This window comes from Euprymna scolopes, chromosome 6, assembly GCF_053919585.1.
Source record: "Euprymna scolopes isolate OS-2025 chromosome 6, ASM5391958v1, whole genome shotgun sequence".
NCBI lineage: Eukaryota > Metazoa > Mollusca > Cephalopoda > Sepiida > Sepiolidae > Euprymna > Euprymna scolopes.
In genome coordinates this window covers 30,152,264-30,172,636 of record NC_136487.1, presented here as the reverse complement: position 1 = coordinate 30,172,636, position 20,373 = coordinate 30,152,264, and the positions used below count along the sequence as shown (strand labels likewise).

Here is a 20,373-nt window from a genome sequence, read left to right as displayed (position 1 = left end):
GTAGCCTAGCAATATCTAACATATTGTGCATTTCATATATCTTATACATTTCTGTTAAACACAGGTGAAACTAATAAAGTAGATTGGCTAAACAAAAACAAAACCAAGAACGTCATTAAGTTTTGCTATACTCTTATATACAAGAAAATCTACTCAGCATTTCCAGGGAGTGATAATAGTAATATTACAGTCTTACATATGAAAAGTGATATACATAAATAAAAAGAGTACTCAATATTCTAGATAGAGCAAATATGTATAAACACAGCTTTTATCAGGAGAAATAATATATTTGTATTTGTTTTATCATGTTATAAACTAGATAAAGTACATGATATTTTCACGGTCGCCAATCGGAATAACACAATATGATATATACAGTGAGCAGTATGTTTGTTACTGTAAAGTGCTCAATATCATGGATACAGCAGATATTTTAGAAAAGGATCTTTACTGAGCATAATATAGGCACTAATTTCTATTTGAAAAATTAAACATCAGCTTTGCATTGAATATGGCCTATAGTTATTAATAATAAATTCAATTAGATCTCTGAATTTCAACGTTGAAATGGTAAACCAAATTATCTGAAAGAAAACAGTGTTTCATAATTTTTATGTCCCTTTACGAATATGAAGGTCAGCGATATTAAAACTGATGAATAGCATCCTTATACTAATTTTTTTTTTACTTTACTACAAATGCTTTAGATATCCTTTTATGTAATTGTTGCCATTGATGAGGTACTTTTTTACATGGAAGTCGCCACTTATCAAGGCCCAGAGGCCACTCGGGGATAAGGGCTATTGCGTGTACAGTAATCAATGGGACAATATCGTAGTAACCGTTAGTAATGGAGATCTGATAAAGTGTCTTACTTAAGGGGGCGGTTTATCAGGAACTTGTTTATGATGGACTTGAAGACATCCAAGTTGTAGTCAGGTGGGAAACAGGCCAACGGAAGAGAGTTCCACAGGCATGAACTTCTAAGAAAGAAGCTTTGTACATGGAATCTATGTTTTGATTTAGGCACAGATAAAGAGTGGGGAAAATTACTGACAATGGTTTCAACTAGACGGGTCTTTTTCGTGAAAGATTGACGAGGGGGAACCAGAGATTGGGGTTCGGACGAGTACTTTCCATGGAAATAACGATAAAACAACGACAGGCGAGCAAAAGGGCATCCCCCACTAGGCTGCAAAGTCTATTTTGTAGTCTGTCAAGGCAGGATAGGCTGTTTGAGCAGCTCCTGCCCAGATACGGCAGCAGTACTCCATCCTTGGATATATATATATATATATATATATATATATATATATATATATATATATATATATATATATATATATATAACGTACTAGCTGACCCGTCCTGTCGTTAACTGAGAGTATCAGACATGTTTATATTTAGACTAAAATAGATTCTTTGACAAATTTATTTTGTAGTTATTTGACCTTTTGTGTTGCACGTGAACAATGTCTTGCACTCTTATTTAAAATAGATGTTTTTGTTACTAAAACCTGTTTTTAAAAAAAATTGGAATTTTACTAAAAATTTTCTGATAAATGACAAAAACCATTTAAACTGAAAATAATTAAAAAAGAGAAAAAGAAATGATATTATGTTCGCTAACAAAGATTAATTACTAATAATTATGCCTGCTCCTTTTAAGAATTGAGCTTTTATTGTTAAGCAGAGTATGCTGAAATGTAAAAGTCGGTCACTTAGCGCATGTACATAGATCGTGATGTTAAAATTATTTGATCACTCTAGACCTACTTGAATGAAATAAATGTTAATTTGAACTAAATTCTCACTGTGGTTCACGCTGGCTAGAGAGTATGACTCTTGCTAATGAAGCCAGAGATGACTTTGTGGTCGGGTTCGAATCCCCTGACCGGCAGTAATCGTGACTCCCCACACCGATGACTCCTGAAAAGATAAAACACTAGTGCCTGTAGACATTAAAAACAAATACAGTAATAATTATATATATATATATATATATATATATATATATACATATGTGTGTGTGTATATATATATGTATATATATATATATATATATATATATATACATAATTCCAGGTTAAAGATATTCAAAAGTGATAATCATTGAATTTAACAAGATTATTAACAGTGCTCAACAAGAAAGAGCATGATATACTGATGAGAGAAATATATATTAGAATAAAAATTCATTGACTTAAATAGAGTATGAATGTTCAATGGAATAGCCCATCTATAGCTACCATAGGTTTATTCAGTTTATTTTGGCACTCTCGAAGCGATAAGGAACTACTCTTAACCAAAAGCATAAAAGAAAACTAATCTTATATGTTATATCTCATAGGATTAACGAATACATCGACGGAGGTTTCAATTTTAGGGTAATTGCCCTTTGCATATTAAAGGTTTTTGATAGGGTATGGCATAAATGTCTACTCCACAAGATCTGAAGCTACGGTAAAGCTGGAAATGTCTGCTCAATTATTAAACCATTTCTCTTTAATAGATTCATAAGAGTAGTAGTTGACAGGCAGAAATCAGAAGCCACAGTATTAATTCTGGAGTCCTTCAAGGGTCCATCCTGGGCCAAACTCTCTTCCTGATCTACATAAATGATCCCCCAAATCACATCCTAAGATTTTTCGTAGGCATTTATGCTGGTGACACTACCATCTATGGCAACACTTTAAAGGCCGTAAATGACCAATTTCTCTTTGATTCTCTCTTCCCTGGTCTGGCGCATATTGTATAATGGATAAAGAGGTTGCTAGTTTGCGTAGTAGTAGTTGGCGTCTAAAGCCAAGCTTCTATCTTTCAACGCTCTCATTAGCGTCTGGCATCAACTGAAATATATGACTCTCCTCTTGGGGAGGCTCCACGTTCTGACAAGCTTCTGAGTTTGACCTTTTCTCCTGATCTAAAATGAAACACCTACATCAAATCCGTTGCCAGAGTCGCTGGAAACATGGTGGGATCATTCTATCGCTCTAGTAGGTATCTCACTGCTGATGCAATTCTCTACTTGTATAAAGGCCAAGTACGTCCATGATTGAGTACTGTTGCCACATCTGGGCAAGAGCTGCTAGAAAGTCCTTATCCTGTCTTTACAGAGTGCAGAGTAGACTTTGTAGCCTAGGGGAGGGTGCCCTTTTCTTTTTCATGCGACCTCTTTCCCACAGAATAGACTTTCTAACCTGTCTCTGCTTTATCATTATTTTCATGGCAAATGGCCGTCTGAGCTCCAATCTAGGTCCCCTCTCATCAAACTTTCACGAGAAACACTCGTCTATTTGAAACCACTATCAATAATTTCCCCCACTCTTTATATGTGCCTAAACCTTAACATAGATTTTATGAAAAAAGTTTATTTTTTTAGAACTGTATGCCTGTGGAACTTTTTTCTGTTTCCGTGCTTTCGGGCTGACTATAATATGGTCGTTGTCAAGTCCAACGTAAACAAGTTCTCGATGAGCAAACTTTCAGAATTTTGCAATTTGGAAAATTTAAAAACCTCATAGTAGAACTGAAGACACAAGGGCAGCCATGTGTGCAGCTTGATAGTGACTGCTAGATAAAACAAATTGCAATTTTCTTTCGGCGTCCAATAAATGATTGCAAGACTTTGTTTTACTCGAATTAATCGCTACATATATGTGCTACACTTTCCAGAAGATGCTGCGTTTGTTTCAGTTGCATCGAAAATTGCAACACTCTCACTCGAACTCTTCTGGATTGAGAGATCAGATTCTTACACTATAAGCTAACATTCAGCTGATGTAGACAATTATGACACTCACCAATAACTCCAACATCAATAAAAATGCTACCTTCTTGACTGATTCCATCTAATGCAAGCTAGTGGAGCAATGTCAAAATATTTACAGAGTTGTATAATTCAATATATGTTAATGCAGTAATGCAAAGTAATTTACAATGTATTTATAAATAATGTACTTAGCATGCCGAAAATGTGTGTATCATCTTCTGTAATATAAAAGCGAAAATGTGTGTGTTTGTGTGTGCACTTTTTGGGTATGTCCGGAAAAGGCTTTTGGAGTGAGGACGCCCGGCATGCTCACTCATTCTTAAAACTTTTAATATACTGTCTAAATCATAATATATACGAGTTACGAACAGAGGTCGCGTCTATCTTTAATTTGCCCGACTTTTACACGCTATTGTCGAGACTTTTCTCAATAACCGCGTTTTTTCAGTATAAAAAAATCGAAGCTGAATCCGTATCAGCAGTTTCACAGCCCCCGTGCCGTGCTTGGCTTTTTTGCCAAGATCAAGTCACCTTTGTGTAGTATCTGTTCCAGCAGATACTGCAATCAAAGGCCATATGTGGGGTTTCCCCCACATATAAGACTATTGCTCTTGTAGCAATCAGTTATTGGTCAATGTAGGGGAAACCCTTCATACCAGTTGTCATTATCCAGCTCCCCTACTCCCCTACTCCCCTACTCCCCTCGCTCCACATTAAAAAAACAACCTTGTGCCTAATTTGCTTATTGGGGAAATAAAAAAAACAGCCTCGCAGCGAAAGGTAACTGCAAGATATGTTTGACCTCATTATCATTAAAATCGCGCATTTAAGTTTTAATTGTTAAATGAGATCACTTTTCTGTTACTCTACCGTAGGTGAGTGGATTAAATGTAAGGATTTTTCCACCTTCCCCTCAAGGTTCCAGGTTCGATCCTACCTACCAAATATATATATATATATATATATATATATATATATATATATATATATATATATATATATATATATATACGAAAATGTGGGTGTGTTTGTGTGTGTTTGTATGTCTAGCAAAAACTATCGACAGAGGCGACGGATTTTCGCCAGATCGGTATCATTTTCAAGCTCGAACCATCCGACGACAAATATCGAAAAACTGGCTAAAAACATCCATTCCTTCATCATCAACAGGGAGGAGTGAAAAAAATCGTTCATACATGACAAGATAGCTTCTACGCATTCGTCAACACGCGCAAAAGACGTTGTCTCTTAAATTCGGATCAATATTATAAAAACCGAATGATATTCGCCATACGTTTTTAGTACAGCGGTTAAAGTGACAGCGTCGTTATCTTATGATTGCAGGTTCGATCTGAGGTATCAGATAATTTTATTTTCGATTTTTAAACATTTAATATTGAAACAGGGTTATGTATGCCTTTTTTTAGCTGCTTTTTTGTTTTTGTTTTTTCTGAACACGTTCATCCCCCCTCACTCTTTTACTTGGGGGGGCTGCTTTATTTTAAAGACGATTTACGTTCGTCCGCTGTTTTTTTTTTGGGGGGGGGGTTCCGATTTTTTTCGAAGTGTAAACAGGGTTATTACTTCGCTTATTCTTTACCCCCCTACAGACACTTCCAAACACTCGGGCAACGCCGGGTTCCCCCGCTAGTCCTGAAATAAAGCAAGAATAATACTTGTATAGTGGATATAAAAACATCATCAAAAACTGTGTGTCCAATTCATATATAGGGAACAAACGTTTTTTTCTATTTTAATCCCAGAATGTAAATCAAAATTTTATATTTGTATTTTACTAGTAGGTCACCCGGTCATTTCACGGTCGTAAAATACGCTTAAATATATTTTGAATAATGCAGATTTTGTATTTATTATAATACTAGCCTGGGTGCTCGGCGTTGCCCGGTTGTTTTGAAGTGTGTGTTGAGCAAAAAAAAAAAGTGGTAGTGGGCAGAAAAGCTCTAACCCACACTGCGAAAGAGGGAAAACAACGCGAATAAAAAAACGTGCCGTCTTTGCTATTGCGTCCATCGCCAAACCAGACGTAGCGAAGGTTTAAATTAAGGCTAGTCAATCGAAAAGAATGGGATGACTTTCGAAAATATCGGCGAAAAAAGCGACCCCTCCTAGTAGAAACGTTCCCAGTTGAGAGTTAAGGAATAAATGTTTTTAGCCAATTTTTCGATACCGATCTCGTGAAAATCCGTCGCCTGTGTCAAAAGTTTTAGGCAAACACACATACATACATTTAAACAGACAGGTGAGATATATATTATAGATTATACTAGCAGTACCCGCTAACCGGCCTTGCCCGGTGGGAGCGTGCGACACCTCCAAAAAAAATTAAAGTAGGTTGTTATTGTTGTTGTTGTTGTTGTTGTTGCCTAACCTCCAACCTCTTATGTTATGAACGGCTTTCAGAATAGACACCCCCAACTCCTCACGGTAAGAATGGGTATCAGAATCGATAACCCCTATTTTTCCTTATCAAGAACTGGTGGAGAGAGGTGGTGTAGTAAGGGTATTTTTAGTTTTTTTTATCATTCATTAGAAAAACTATTTAATCAGTAAGTCATTTAATCACCTGAAAACAATGCATCACCTTGCTCCCTCAAATTCAATATAGTACTAATGTTAATTTAAGGTATCATCAGTTGTTTTCTATGAAACAGTGTTCGCATGCATATATATATATATATATATATATATATATATATATACTTCATTTATTCACATAAATTTAATATACGAAAGTATAGATTTATGCGTAAACTTGAAGTATTTACTTCAAAAGTGCTCAATTCGTAGGTAGAGCTAGTTAGTAATTTATAAAATATATATGGCGATTAAGCTACACTGAATATTCTGCGTTTCATCCAACTATAGGATTCGTCAGGCTGACGAATCCTATAGTTGGATGAAACGCAGAATATTCAGTGTAGCTTAATCGCCATATATATTTTATAAATTACTATCTTTCTCTTTCTCTGTAAGCACAATAAGAAAGAGAGAGAGAGAGAGGGGGGGAGATAGAGAGGGGAGAGATAGAATTAGAGAAGCAATTAACTCAGAGCGGCTAAGTAATTGGTTTATTTAATGTGTAACGCTGGCATCGTGGATCAGTAGACGCCATATTGGATAAGCGTTCGGTAAATGTTATGATCCGGAATAAGGGATCAGATTGATATAAGCCAATGAGAATAGCTAGAATGTTTTAAAGGCGAATTTATTACTTTTTTAATCGACAAATTGAATGTTAAGGATTTTGCTGTGAGTGTATGAATCAGTTACGGAGGGTGTAACCACAATATCCGCGCCATGTATTTAGTAATCGGCGGTGTTTACTGGGTTTGGGAGGAGGACTTGATTAATAATAGGGCGAAAAATCAGGATACCTTCTTTTATAGGTGAATGCGATAATGCTGGTGTAAGATAGTGGCTAACAGGCTTGACATGAGAAATGTGTATGTGGACTCTGTTTTTGTAAATCTACAGAGGGGAAAATTGCGTCATTTTTATTATATATACATTATATAGTAATGATTTAAAAAGTAAAAAAATATATATATATAAATGACTCGTGGGCCATCACCAAGAATCGAAACTAAAACCGTTGGCTGACGATGTGTTTGCCTCTGCCTATCTCTGACTGAGATATGAAGGTATGTTTTCTGCAAATCTAAAAATTAAAACATGAACCAATAGCTACTACGTTATGTATGCATATTCGTAATGCCGTCGTTCGAGCTTTACCTGGCAAATTTAACGTATTTTAATTTTTTCACCTTTGTACCGATTTCCCGGTCTAAAACCCCAAATATAAAGTTTCGTATGAGTCCAAATACCTTATTTATGAAGTTTCATGTATGTAACTCCAAAACTCAAAAATATATATGAAAAGAGTTTTGTGGTGTTTATTAATAATTTTGTACGCAAATATTAAGCAAGTATAAATTATGTAGAATATTTGTGCCTAATGAATATGGATGCAAATGTGATTTCAATTTTTTTACTGGAAGATGGTGACCAAATGATGATTCATAAAAAAACCATTAAAATGCCACAACACACCTGGCTTTTGATAAATAAATTCCAACCTTGAAAAATACATTTCCAAGTTAGCGATATAAATATAAATGTTTAATAGAAAAAATAATAAATCTACAAATTTTTAAATTTTGAATTATTTTATGTAATACATTTTTAATAGTGCGCATGCGTGGTCATTAACATTTATATGCTTGGTAAACTACTAAATTAAATGAACTTATCATGATTTATAGAATATATATTCTCGAATTCACGGTGGGTAACATGGGCATATCACTTATTTTTTTTATATAAACGCTATACTTATATAATATTGTACTTATACATTAGACACGTCCTGCGACATGTTTTCTGCTTGTTGTTTATAAATGTAAGGCTTAAAATGAATGTCGTATAGGTTTCAATATTCCGTAAGACGAAAAGAATTTGGAAGCCGTCAAGGTGTCATATAGAAGTTTATTTATTTTCTTTAAAATTCCAAACGCATGTTCATGTATTTTCATGAAAATCGTTTATTAGCTGTTTAATATTAGCATTATTGATGGTGTGCATTTGCGCAAGAGATAGATAGATAGATAGATAGATAGATAGATAGATAGATAGATAGATAGATAGATAGATAGATAGATAAAGATTCTACTGAGTCCATCGATGAGATGCTAACTATTACAGCCACTCTAGGCCAACAGACCTGAGAGTATTTGCCACTATGGAGACTCTCTATCTTTTAATCCCCTCGATTGCACTTTTACCGACAGGTCCCATTTTTTTTTTTTTTTTTGCATTTTGTTTACATAATAGTCATTCAATCAATAATGTGCCATGTAAACTATCATATTTAGCAGATTTTACAGTAGAATGCATGGAATGCGAACAAAATGAGACTCATCTTTCTCTCTCTCTCTCTCTCTCTCTCTCTCTATATATATATATATATATATATATATATATATATATGTATGTATATATATACGGTTGCTTTAAATAAGTTTCCAGAATTTTTTTTATTTATTGATAGAATACATATTAAACAATAGTCCTCTTCGAAGTAATTTTCCTCCTGCTGCTTTTTCCCCAGAACCGCTAGACTTTGGAATTCCATTCCAGGTTCCTGCTTCCCCAAATGTACTGACGTGCAGAAGTTATAGTTCAACGTGAACCGACATTTTGCTGTCCAGATCCCTACATAGTACCCCAGTAGTTGTTGCCCTCTACACCAAAGTGGCAATGTCCCTTGTTTGGGGTGAAATAATTAAAAAGAAAAAGGATAAACTTAGTTTTCCTTTTCATTTTTTTAATTCCTAGTGACATGATGCCAGTATGAAAAACAAGAACCGTTTGGTGTTATCAACGACGATTTTTCAAATGTCCAGGTTAGGAGATTCGCGTAGTCGCGCGGGGAAAGTTACATGAGTATATGTTTTCTCCGTTATAAAACGTTGTTTAAGTGATAATTCAAAATGCCACGAAAGATAAAAACGATGAAAAAATGTGTCTATACTGAAGAAGACGTGATTACGTCGAAAAGTTTGATTTATAAACAAATAAATGTTTGTTTATATATAAAAAAATCTACATCGAATTAGGTTAATAAACTTACATTTTGAATATATATATATATATATATATATATATATTATATATATATAAATCCGTAATCCTGTCTGTTTGTTTGCTTGTCCACGATTTGATTAATATATACAAAGGTTTCCTTACTTTACTCTTTCATTTATTTCTATATATAGCTTCATTCTTGGAAACTAGATACAATAAAAAGATTATGTCATTTGCATATGACATTAAGAAAAATCGATTTTATTAAATAGCGGTATTTTAATTAATGTTTCTAGCGAGAAAATTGTTTTCAGTGTTTTATTTTAAATTGTTTTTAATACATTTTAAACAATAATTATATTGATAACATAGTTATTTATTTTTGGAATTATTATTTCAACATCTAATTTTTAAAAAACTTTTAGAGTTATTTGCCCCTTAGAATCTTCCGATCATTTCATTTGTTCGTTGTTATTATTCTTCAAACAGCTATACGGAAATCGCAAATTTTACGATGTGACCCATCGTTGTTTAATACCTAAAAAAATAGGATCTACTGCCCCCCTGTGAATTCCACAATTTACACTTTTCTTTCTTTTTTTTTCACGTTAATCTCATCGATTACAAACTTTAATTTCTAATTCAAAAAATAAGGTAAATTTTTACGACGTGACTCAGCGTCTTTTAACCCCTAAAAAATTAGGACCTACTTTTTGGGGCCCTAATACATTTAAACAATCTTTATAAATAATATGAAAGAAGTAATTTCGAAAAAAGGAAAAATAACATTTTAAAGTGGGGGATCACTTTTCTATATAAATTTTAAGTACAAATGAACACCCATTTTTGGCCACAAAGCATTCAACGAGATATATCATCTCTAGCATTTTTTTTTTCAAATTTAGCGATCGAGATGGATGGGGCAAAACATGACAAATACAGTTTTTTTGTTTGGTGGGCGTGGGAATTACATTTGAAACATAAGATAATTATAAATTTAATTAATTTTTATGACACCATTCTGTACTTTCACCTTACACTTTTATAAACAAAATGAACCCCAACATATGACAAATTCATTTTTGTTATTTTGGAGGGAGATTACATTAGAAGCATAAAATGATGAAAAATTTTATTTAATTGTTTTGAAATTAATTCTTGATAGATCTTCATTTTTTTAGGAGTTCTATCTACTTGGTTATTTTTATTTATTTATTTATTTATTTATTTTTGCGATCACGCGGGCATTCGCTGTTATCTTTAGTGAAACAAAAGTTCTAATGATTTATTTTTAATTATTTATTTTTAGGGTGGGTATTTATAGTACTCAATATCCGGGAAATAGTTTCTTTTATCTGTATCCATTCTGCCGAAATATCTGGTGGAGAGGGTATCAGGTACTTCTTCTTTTAAGGAACGATTAAATTTACATGTTTTTATCCGTTCTTTTATTTATGGAATTGTTATGAGGGTATCCATGTTACCCATGATGAAAATGATTAGTGTAGCAGATGTGTTCCAAACGGAACTGTATGTAAGCCCAGGCAACGCTGGATACTCATGCTAGTATATATATATATATATATATATATATATATATATATATATATATATATATATTAGCAAGGAAATCACACGTTGCCTGTGATTTAATGCGGATCAACGAATGTTCTAAAATTCCAATACCTTTTTTATCTAAATCGATTTAATTACTCTCAATTTTCAATCTACTCTATTGATTGTTTGTTCTAGTCCGGGACCCGCCACAGTGCATCAGAAGGAAGCTTAACATGCTTTTCTGCAGTAACTTAATGCAAAATACATTATAATTTACATTGCACTGTAGATAATCTACCGTTGATTTTATAAAATTATATTTATATAATGGCTTGATCCGAATTTGAAATTCAGAAGTAAAGTATCCTGCTCCGATTGTGCTCTAATTAGAAACATTCATTTCGAACGCGCCCTTGACTAATTAAATAATGTACTTTTTATTTTATACGCAATTCCCTTCTGCTTGTGCGGTGATAAAACTTTTCAAATGCACTTGCGATGTTAGACTGTATAAGAGTGTTAATCTAATTGTTCCTATCTTTGTCAGATTTTCGATTTTCTATTTTCGATATTTTTCAGAGACATTCCAATATAAAACCAATCTAAGAATACTGTCAGATACTTAATGTACATATATGTGGGATTTTACTAAAATCGGCTCCGCCGTTTCGGAGTCAATCGAGGACGAACACACAGAGACACACACACAAACAAGTTTCTTACACACAGACAGTCACACACATGTATACACACACGCACATATGTACAGACACACACACACATACACACACATTATATATATATATATACATACATATATATATATATATATATATATATATAAATTCTGCCCTAACCAAATTAACCAACCACTATAAATAGCAGAGCACATATTTTAAGAAAAATAATGAACAACATAAGCACAATATTTTTGTGTAAACTTTACAATTTGGAGTGCGTGTATCCTAAAGTGTCACCTTCAAAAAGATTTTTTTTTAATACGCAAGAGACAAAATTGTTTATAGAGAAAAACTTTAATCTTCGGTAAATTTTGAATAATTGTTATGTCGAATGCATGGTTTGTCACATGAGAACTATTTCCTCTTTCGGATTCAATCAATAATTCAATTTAAAGTTCCGTTATCCGAAACCGTCGAAAAGTAGTCGAAACAGTGTGACTCTGACAACCGAAATTTCGATGTATCAATACACATATATTTTAAATGAATTTTGAACGGACTTGTAAATATTTACACTTATTTGATCTTTGAAAAGGCTGTTGGCTATTATTGACTTCCCAATAAAATTTGACACAAGATCACGCTATAATGTAGAAACATTAATTAATTTACTTTACTGTCTTTTTTCGCAGAATCCTCGAACAGAATCTGATCTTGTTCAAGCTGTACCTGATCCGGCCGTCGTCCTTAACATAATGTCCATGACTAATACTCTCAGTCAAAAAAACACGGATTCTTTGGGGGACTTCGAAGTGCAGTACATTTATGACCCACAAGCTCTCAAAATTTTAGACAAGTAAGTAGCTATACTTGTTTTCTTTATCTTTTACTAGCTGGACACCCGGCGTTTCCTGGTCGCACAATACACATCCACATGACATTTTAATCTATGCATGTATCATTAAAGAATAATACTTTATTGATTTCTATATATGACTAGGAAAAGTTTGACCGATGGACTAATTCACACAAAAGAATTTTTTTTAAATAAAAAAAAAATAATAATGATAATCCGTTCATTAAATTTCGTCTGTGTTTGTTTACAATATCACGCCTGCTGATGATGTATGCCCTGGAAAAGTCATTCTACTCAGTGTATAGTTTTAATATATGTAAAAAAAAAAATAACTGATTTGCGGTGATTTTAAATGACACCACTCCTTTTTTTCGTAAATTGACCTTATTAATCAGAAGAAAAAAAACAATACATAAAATGGTGAGATACACTCGGCCTTGAACATGGGATATTCCGATCTGCAGTCGAATACTCTACAACTAGCTATATCTCCAGATAATAATAAATATGCTTTATTTATGAAGGAATGATTCGCTGAAATTCTATTATCTATTATCTCCTTTGCCGGTGTAACATAGAATGGTCATCTGTAAAAATTATTCATTTTATATTTTTTTAGATAAGATTTTCCAATTTTTGATAATTATCGGATGAATTACTGTACAGAATATATCTAAGAACACTGTCAGATATATAAATTACATTTGTGTGTGTATAAGTATGAGTTGCTTGCTCCTGACAAGATGAGGCAACCAGGGATGGTATCCCCTGAATAGGAAGTAACCAGTGGTGATCTCCCCTGATGTTTATATATATCACAGGCGTGGGCGCAGACAAATTTCATTTTGTTTAGAGCACAGCAACGATCGAAGTAAATGTTATAATGTGACATTTGCAAAAGATAAGCTCAGTCGTTTCGGAACGTATAAGGAAGGAATTCACACAAACACACACACACACATAAGAGTGTAGATAAATGCGTAAGAATTTTTGTAAGAATCCGAAAGTTTCATTTTACTGTATTTTAATTCCTTGAGTCAGATAATAGGATTATTTTCTGTTGTTGTGTCCGAAGGAAAGACAACACCATATTTAATGGAAACAAAATATAGTGAAACGTAAAAGCAAATACAGCATGACAAAATTGATTGTTTCTGGCGTGGCTTTCGTATCTTGAAATTTTCGTGTCCTTAAAGGCGTTTTACAAGTATATTATTTAATCAGTTCTAACTCACAGGAAAACAATTGTTAATTTTTATAATGAAAGTAAAATCAGATTAGAATAAGTAGGCAAATAGTGCCTAACCTAACTGTTGTTATATTCATGTGTTATTTACTTTTTCATTTTTTTTTTTACTTATTTTGATATTCAAATATATCAGGTTGACAAGAATGTTCTTGCGGTTTTTAACTTTTAATTTCAGATAGAAAAATTCTCGGCCTAATCAAAGATTTCTGGATCGAAATCTGTATCACCAGAATCAATACAAAACGTATTTATGCAAAAAAAAAAAAATCTTGCGTTGTGCTGGCGATCAAGTCACTGAATTCGTTTGGGATATCGCTTAGGTTTTTGAGGCATGTTTCATGCAGAAAGTTGTCGAGATATATAAAAACAAGGTAGTCAGTAGGTGAGAATACTAGAGAGTATGGCGGATAAGGTAAGGTTTCGTAGCCCAATTTGTTCAACTTCTGCAGGGTCGGTTTAACAACATATGGTTGGTCTTTTTCTCTTGACTTATGGTGGGTATGTTGTCAAAGTATCTGATGCATTTCCACCAATTTCTTGACAGTACTTCTCCGTCGTAATGGTTTCGCTTGCATAAAAAAAAAACTGTAATGGATGAGACCAGTCGCTGACTATCAAACAGTCAGTATTACCTTCTTTTGGTGCAACTCTGGGTTGGGGAAGTGTTGTGCAGCTTCGTCGGCGTCTAACCACTGAACTGAGCGTTGCCGGTTGTCATAAAGAACCCACTTTTCATCACAAGTCACAACCTGGTCGAAAAACGGATCATTCTTGTTGCGTAAAAGAAAGGCTATTTCACGACGGCATTGTTTTGCTTGTTGTTCAATTCGTAAGACACCCATTTATCACGTTTTTGTTTTCCCATCTCTCAAGTGGTTGGAAATCGTCGTATCCACTACGTTTAATTACAACAGTTGTGTGTGGATTGGCTGCAACTAAGGTTCTTAATTTATCGTTGTCAACATTCTATGGCTGACCAATACACTCATCATCTTCAAGACCCATGTCGCCACCACGATATTTATTAAGCCACGATTGGGTTGTGCGCTCAGGAGTAGTTCTAAACGCTTCTTTGATATCGCGAGCTATTTCATCAGCTTTTCGGCCTAGCTTAAATTGAAATGAGAAAATTGTGCAAATTTGCTTTTTTCCATCTTCTATTCACATATTGAAGTGAAGACATAATTGTTTTAAAACAATTGCAATTTAAACGGTTTGATAGAGAAAGGGACGTTCTTCGATATGATATATAAAGTAAAGGTATTATCACGAAAATATTTGAAAATACCTCATTTGAAATACAAAAATTAAAAAATTCCGCAAAAACTTTCGTGTCAAACTAATACATTTCTACTTAATGAAAAATGACTGAGAAATATTGCATAATTGTTTGTAATCGTTATTATAATTATTACTCGCCTGTGTGCGCGTAGATTAAATTGAGGTCGTACCTCGCAAAAACGCCGAATAAAAGGATTTGATGGGAAAATGATTATTTACTTTTTTACAACTAATTTACGATTTCTACGACAAGCAACAACCAATTCTCCCACTCCTTACAAAAATTTCAAAGGCTGTACATTAAAAATTAAAGCACAAAAACTACTTTTTTCAAATGTGTTAAAAATTTCAATTCGTAGATTAATTTTTAAAGTTTTAAATAATTATAATAATGGGGCGATAGATAAAAACAAAAAGAGAAACAAAACTAGAATCAGACGACTAGGGCTTTATGTGCTCCAGACTAAACATGCAACATAATATTAGCTACTTGTATTTTCTCTACCGCTCTTCCTGGACTCATGACTGTACCCCATTTAACAAAATCCCTGACAGCATAGATATAGCACTCTCCCTCGATACTAGCGCACAAGTACATGTATTTAGTAACTTCACTGTCCACCACAATAACTGGCTTGGATTTTCTGCTTACATAGACGTAGCTGATAGCATAACACATAGCTTTTCTATATCTCATTCCCTATCAAAGACGGTTACATATCCGACACGTTTCCCATATCAGCAAGATCAACATGCCTCACTTCTAGATCTATTTTTGACCTCAGTTCCCGAGGACTGTTTAAGAGATGCCCACGACTCACTCGGTAATGCTGGTCGCGCTGTGATAATGGTAGAAATCGCCCTAAATTCTCGACCAAAAACTAAAGACCCACTGCTCAAAACAACGAGATACCACAAAAAGGCTAACTGGGAAGCCATCAGGGATCTCATTATAGATGCCCCAAAACGGCACTTGAAGCACATTTCCCCACACTGAAATTCTATAGCAAACCCTACTCTTCCCAATGGTTTACTTCTATATGTGCAGATGCCATTGCTCAAAGGCATCATGTGTACGGCAGATTCAACCGACACATGTCCCGTTCAAACAGACAGAAGTATTATAGAAGCTAGAAGTAATTGTAAGAGAGAAATAGCGACAGCTAAGACAGAATACACGGAAAACACTACAAAACGCACCGAAGCACAGAAATTAGGAACCCGTGATTTTTGGAAAATCTACAACAGTGTAGTAAACAATGGCCAATCAACAATTCCCTCACTATCAAAAAATCAGGAGGTTTCCTGCACGGCAACCGAGAAGGCTAATCTGCTTACCAGTCGATTTGCCTCAAACTCTACATTGGACCCGGCCGACCACTCCCTCCCTGACTTTTCTTTGCGGACAGACGCCGCACTAGATGATTTGAAAATCACCCTTCTCAGGTACATGCTATCATAAAAAACCTAGACACCTCAAAAGCATGTGGACCAGATGTCATCCCGGTTGTGTTATTAAAAAAATGATCCGATGAGGTTGCTCCAGTTCTCTGCAAACTTTTTAACTCTACAACAAATGCCTTAATGAATCTTGCTTTTCCTGACTGCTGGAAACCCGCTTCTGTGGTACAAGTTTTCAAAAATTCAGGCAAAAGAACTGACCCATTAAATTATCGTCCCATTAGCCTCTTCCCGCTTTTCGCCAAAATATTTGAGTCCTTAATTAATCAAGCTCTAGTCAATCACCTTACAACTGCTAAACTCCTGACCGACAATCAATATGGATTTAGGCAAGCCCGTTCCACAGTAGATATCTAAATTGTATTCTCTGAACGTATATACACTTCACTGGACAAAACGGGGAAGGCTAGAGCAGTAGTCCTCGATATATCTAAGGCTTTTGATAGGATATAGCACGATCGTCTTCTAAGGAAAATTAGATCATATAGTATCACTGGAAGAATACATGTTATTAAATTCTTCTTAAGTAAGAGAAAAATCCAAGTTGTCCTCGACGGTCGTACATCTAAACAATATGATATAAATGCGGGAGAAACTCAGGATTATATCCTCGGACCTTTGTTGTTCCTGATATTCATAAATGACCTCCCTGATAAAATTGTGTCTGAGATGGGTATATTTGCTGATGATACAACGCTCTATAACAGGCACGAGGGGAAAACAAATGAACACATATCTAAAGAAATGGCAGAAACACTAGGGGATGACCCCTAATCTCTAGTGGAATGGGGACAAAAATGGATGGTCACATTCAATGCTGCCAAGACTAAACTTGTTTCCTTCAATAACTACAAGAAACCTTCTCTACCACCAATAGCAATGGACAAAGACTCTTTATCTGAAAGCACATATTTTAAACTCCAGTGCCTAATGTTCACAGTAAACATGAGTTGGAAAAATTACATTGAGAGCATTGCCAGCACGTCTGCGAAAAAGGTAAGTTCTCTCTACCGTGCTAGAAAGCTACTGACGCCTGAAAGTATCCTGTAACTTCATAAGCCCACCATTCGCCTATTTATGGAGTATTGTTGTGATATTTGGGGCGGTGCCTCTGCTACTGGTCTCTCACTCTTAGACAAGGTTCAAAAGAGAGTTGTCAACGTAATATGTCCTGAACTGTCATCTAAGCTTCAGCCCCTGCCGCATCCACGCAATGTAGCATCACTATGCCTGTTCTAGAAGTACTTTAACGGTGAATGTTCCGACGAACTGCAAGCATTTGTACCCCCTCTACGTAAATACCCCCGACATACCCAACAAGCAGTACAATCCCACCCCTTCACAGTAGAGAGACTTCTACTCCAGTAGTTTCTTCCCCAGAACCGCTAGCCTTTGGAACTCCCTATCAGGTTCCTGCTTCCCCAACTGTACTGACATGCAGAAGTTCAAGTGTAACGTGAACCGACATCTTGCTGCCCAACTGCCCACCTAGTACCCCTGTAGCATGTGTCCCTAATAGTAGCCCCCTACATCAAAGTGGCAATGAGCATTGTTTTGGGTCAAAATAATAAAAAAATAAAAAAAATGATAATTTGGAATTATTCCCAATTTATTTTAAAATCGTCATCATTATTTTTATATACAAATTCGTGTCCACGGTATTTCTCACGAACTGCATCAGCATAGCCTACAAACACATGTCCTTTAACACTACACACAATGCTTCAAACAAAGTACAACACCCGTTTCAATCTATGTATGTACAATCCCAGTAAAAACAGTCATTTACCATTTCAATGATAACAAATTGTTGCTATTACGATTTACCTGCCGCCTTTAAAATACAAAGAACGCTCATAATGATTTACCATGTACTAATTATAAAAAGAAATCATATTTATCAGCATTAACATATTCTTTTCTCTAGAATAACAATTGGGATGTTTAAGGTAAATGCACATATAATCGTTTCTTTTTTATCTTACCAGGTTTCGAGCAGAACTCCGAAAAGCATCTGCTAAAATACACCAGAGAAACATGCAAAAGGCGTTCCCATATGAAGTATTACTTCCAGAGAACATCCCGAATGCAATTAGTATCTAATAAGCTTGAGAAACAAAGTTATATGATCTAAAAAAAAACAACTGTCATTACGTATTCTAAACATAAGTAGTAAATCGTAAATGCCTACATAGAAACGCAAACATTAATATATACTAATCGAAATGCATTGTTTGCAGTTGATTTATTTTCAACGTCTATTCTTTTATTGTGTCACTAATAAACTAACAGAAATATTTAGGTGCAAAAAATTAATAATATATGTAATTACTAATACTAATTTAATTTATTTGGCATAAGTTAAACGTGGCATGTTTCTTCGCCGTAAACACGTGCGCGGGAAAAGATAGAGAAAAAAAGGAAAGTGAACAAAGAGAGAGGGGGTACTGAAAAATACAGTTGAATAATTAATTATTCGAGGATAGGTAACTTTTTTTCCAAAAATAACATTTTTCAGAAACTTCCAGCGAACGCATCTTTGTGTCTTTTTTGCATGAAAATACGTTTTATTCATTTAGCTAACCAGATGATATGATCGACGACGAGAAGAAACGAGGATAGACTGAAGGGAAACGTCGACGTCAGTCAACATTAAAAGAGATGAAAATAGCGAATTAAAGTACATCAAAGGCAATATATATATATATAAAACGGAAATTTAGGGTCCTGTATGAATAGAGTACGAAATAAGAAACACGTACATTGATTCTTGAAAATATAACATAAATTGTTCTTTCATTTATTTTGACAATGTTTGTTATTACGGTCACAAAATTACTTTAATTAAATTTACAATAAAAATAAAATGATACCTTCATTTACTTTCGCAAGATAAAATGGCACTCTTTAATCATATGTTCCCTTCAAGTCGTTTACTTACTAATACCAATATCCGTGACGTCGACAGATAAAGAAGACTTCGGGAAGATACCTTGTATTTACAAAGGTTCCGATCTCAATGTAGCAATTACACACATTGCGTCATATGTACATTTATCGAGTCACTTCCCAGAACAGTTGGAAGCAAAATATCTTGCTTAATATTACGCAAATTGTAAATGCTTATACAGAAAATTATATATATATATATATATATATATATATATATATATATATATATATATATATATATATATATATATATCAGGTTGTTGCATAAGTCCCCGCCGATTGATAAAAAATATTCGTTCGAAAACATGTTTGAATATTTGGAAAAGTGTTATATATCGTTCGAAAGTACGTATTCTGTTCGACAAGATAATGGCCATCCTTTTTTTACTCATAATTTCTCTCGTTGTTCCGAACCGACAAATGAATTGTCAAGTTGATAAAAAATTACATTTTCGAAACATCCTTTTTTTCGCCTTTAGTCGAGGTTAAAATCCGAGTTAAGTGACCAATGGTATTTGTGCCGTATATGGAGAAAACGCTATAGCTGAGAGAATTGTTCGAAATTGGTTCATCAGATTCAAACACGGTAATTTTGACCTGCATTCCGCTCCTCGTTGCGAAAAACAAATCAAGATGGACTAAAACCAACTCAGGGTTCTTTAGAAGGAAAATGGCCATCAGACATATAGAGAATTGGGTGAAAATGTGAGTTGTGATTTTGCTACAAGTTCACGCCACCTTCAGTCGATGGGAGTCACACAAAACCTTGGAGCTTGGGTTCCACACGAACTTACTTTTGCTGTTAAAATTCCTTTGTTTTGTTAAAAAAAACGGCGGGAAATTATGCAACAAACTAATACTAATTGGAATGCATTGTTTACAGTTGATTCATTTTCCACGTGGATTTTTTATAGTGTCACTATTAAGATCATAGAACTGTTTAGGTGCAAACAATTCA

At 34.4% G+C, this 20,373-nt stretch overlaps 1 protein-coding gene across 2 annotated transcripts in view; it reads left to right on the top strand.

Moving 5' to 3' along the window:
- The window catches only part of LOC145277600 (arachidonate 12-lipoxygenase, 12R-type-like), a 162,243-nt gene extending 143,468 nt beyond the window's left edge, over positions 1-18,775 (top strand). Inside the window, exons 16-17 of one of the 2 annotated variants that reach the window (XM_080129117.1) lie at positions 12,309-12,472; positions 18,452-18,775. In XM_080129117.1, coding sequence (XP_079985243.1) covers positions 12,309-12,472; positions 18,452-18,566 — 279 coding nt within the window. In that variant the 3' untranslated portion in view covers positions 18,567-18,775. The remainder of the gene's footprint in view (positions 1-12,308; positions 12,473-18,451) is intronic. The other variant, XM_080129118.1, reaches the window with a different exon arrangement.
- The last annotated feature ends 1,598 nt before the right edge of the window (positions 18,776-20,373 follow it).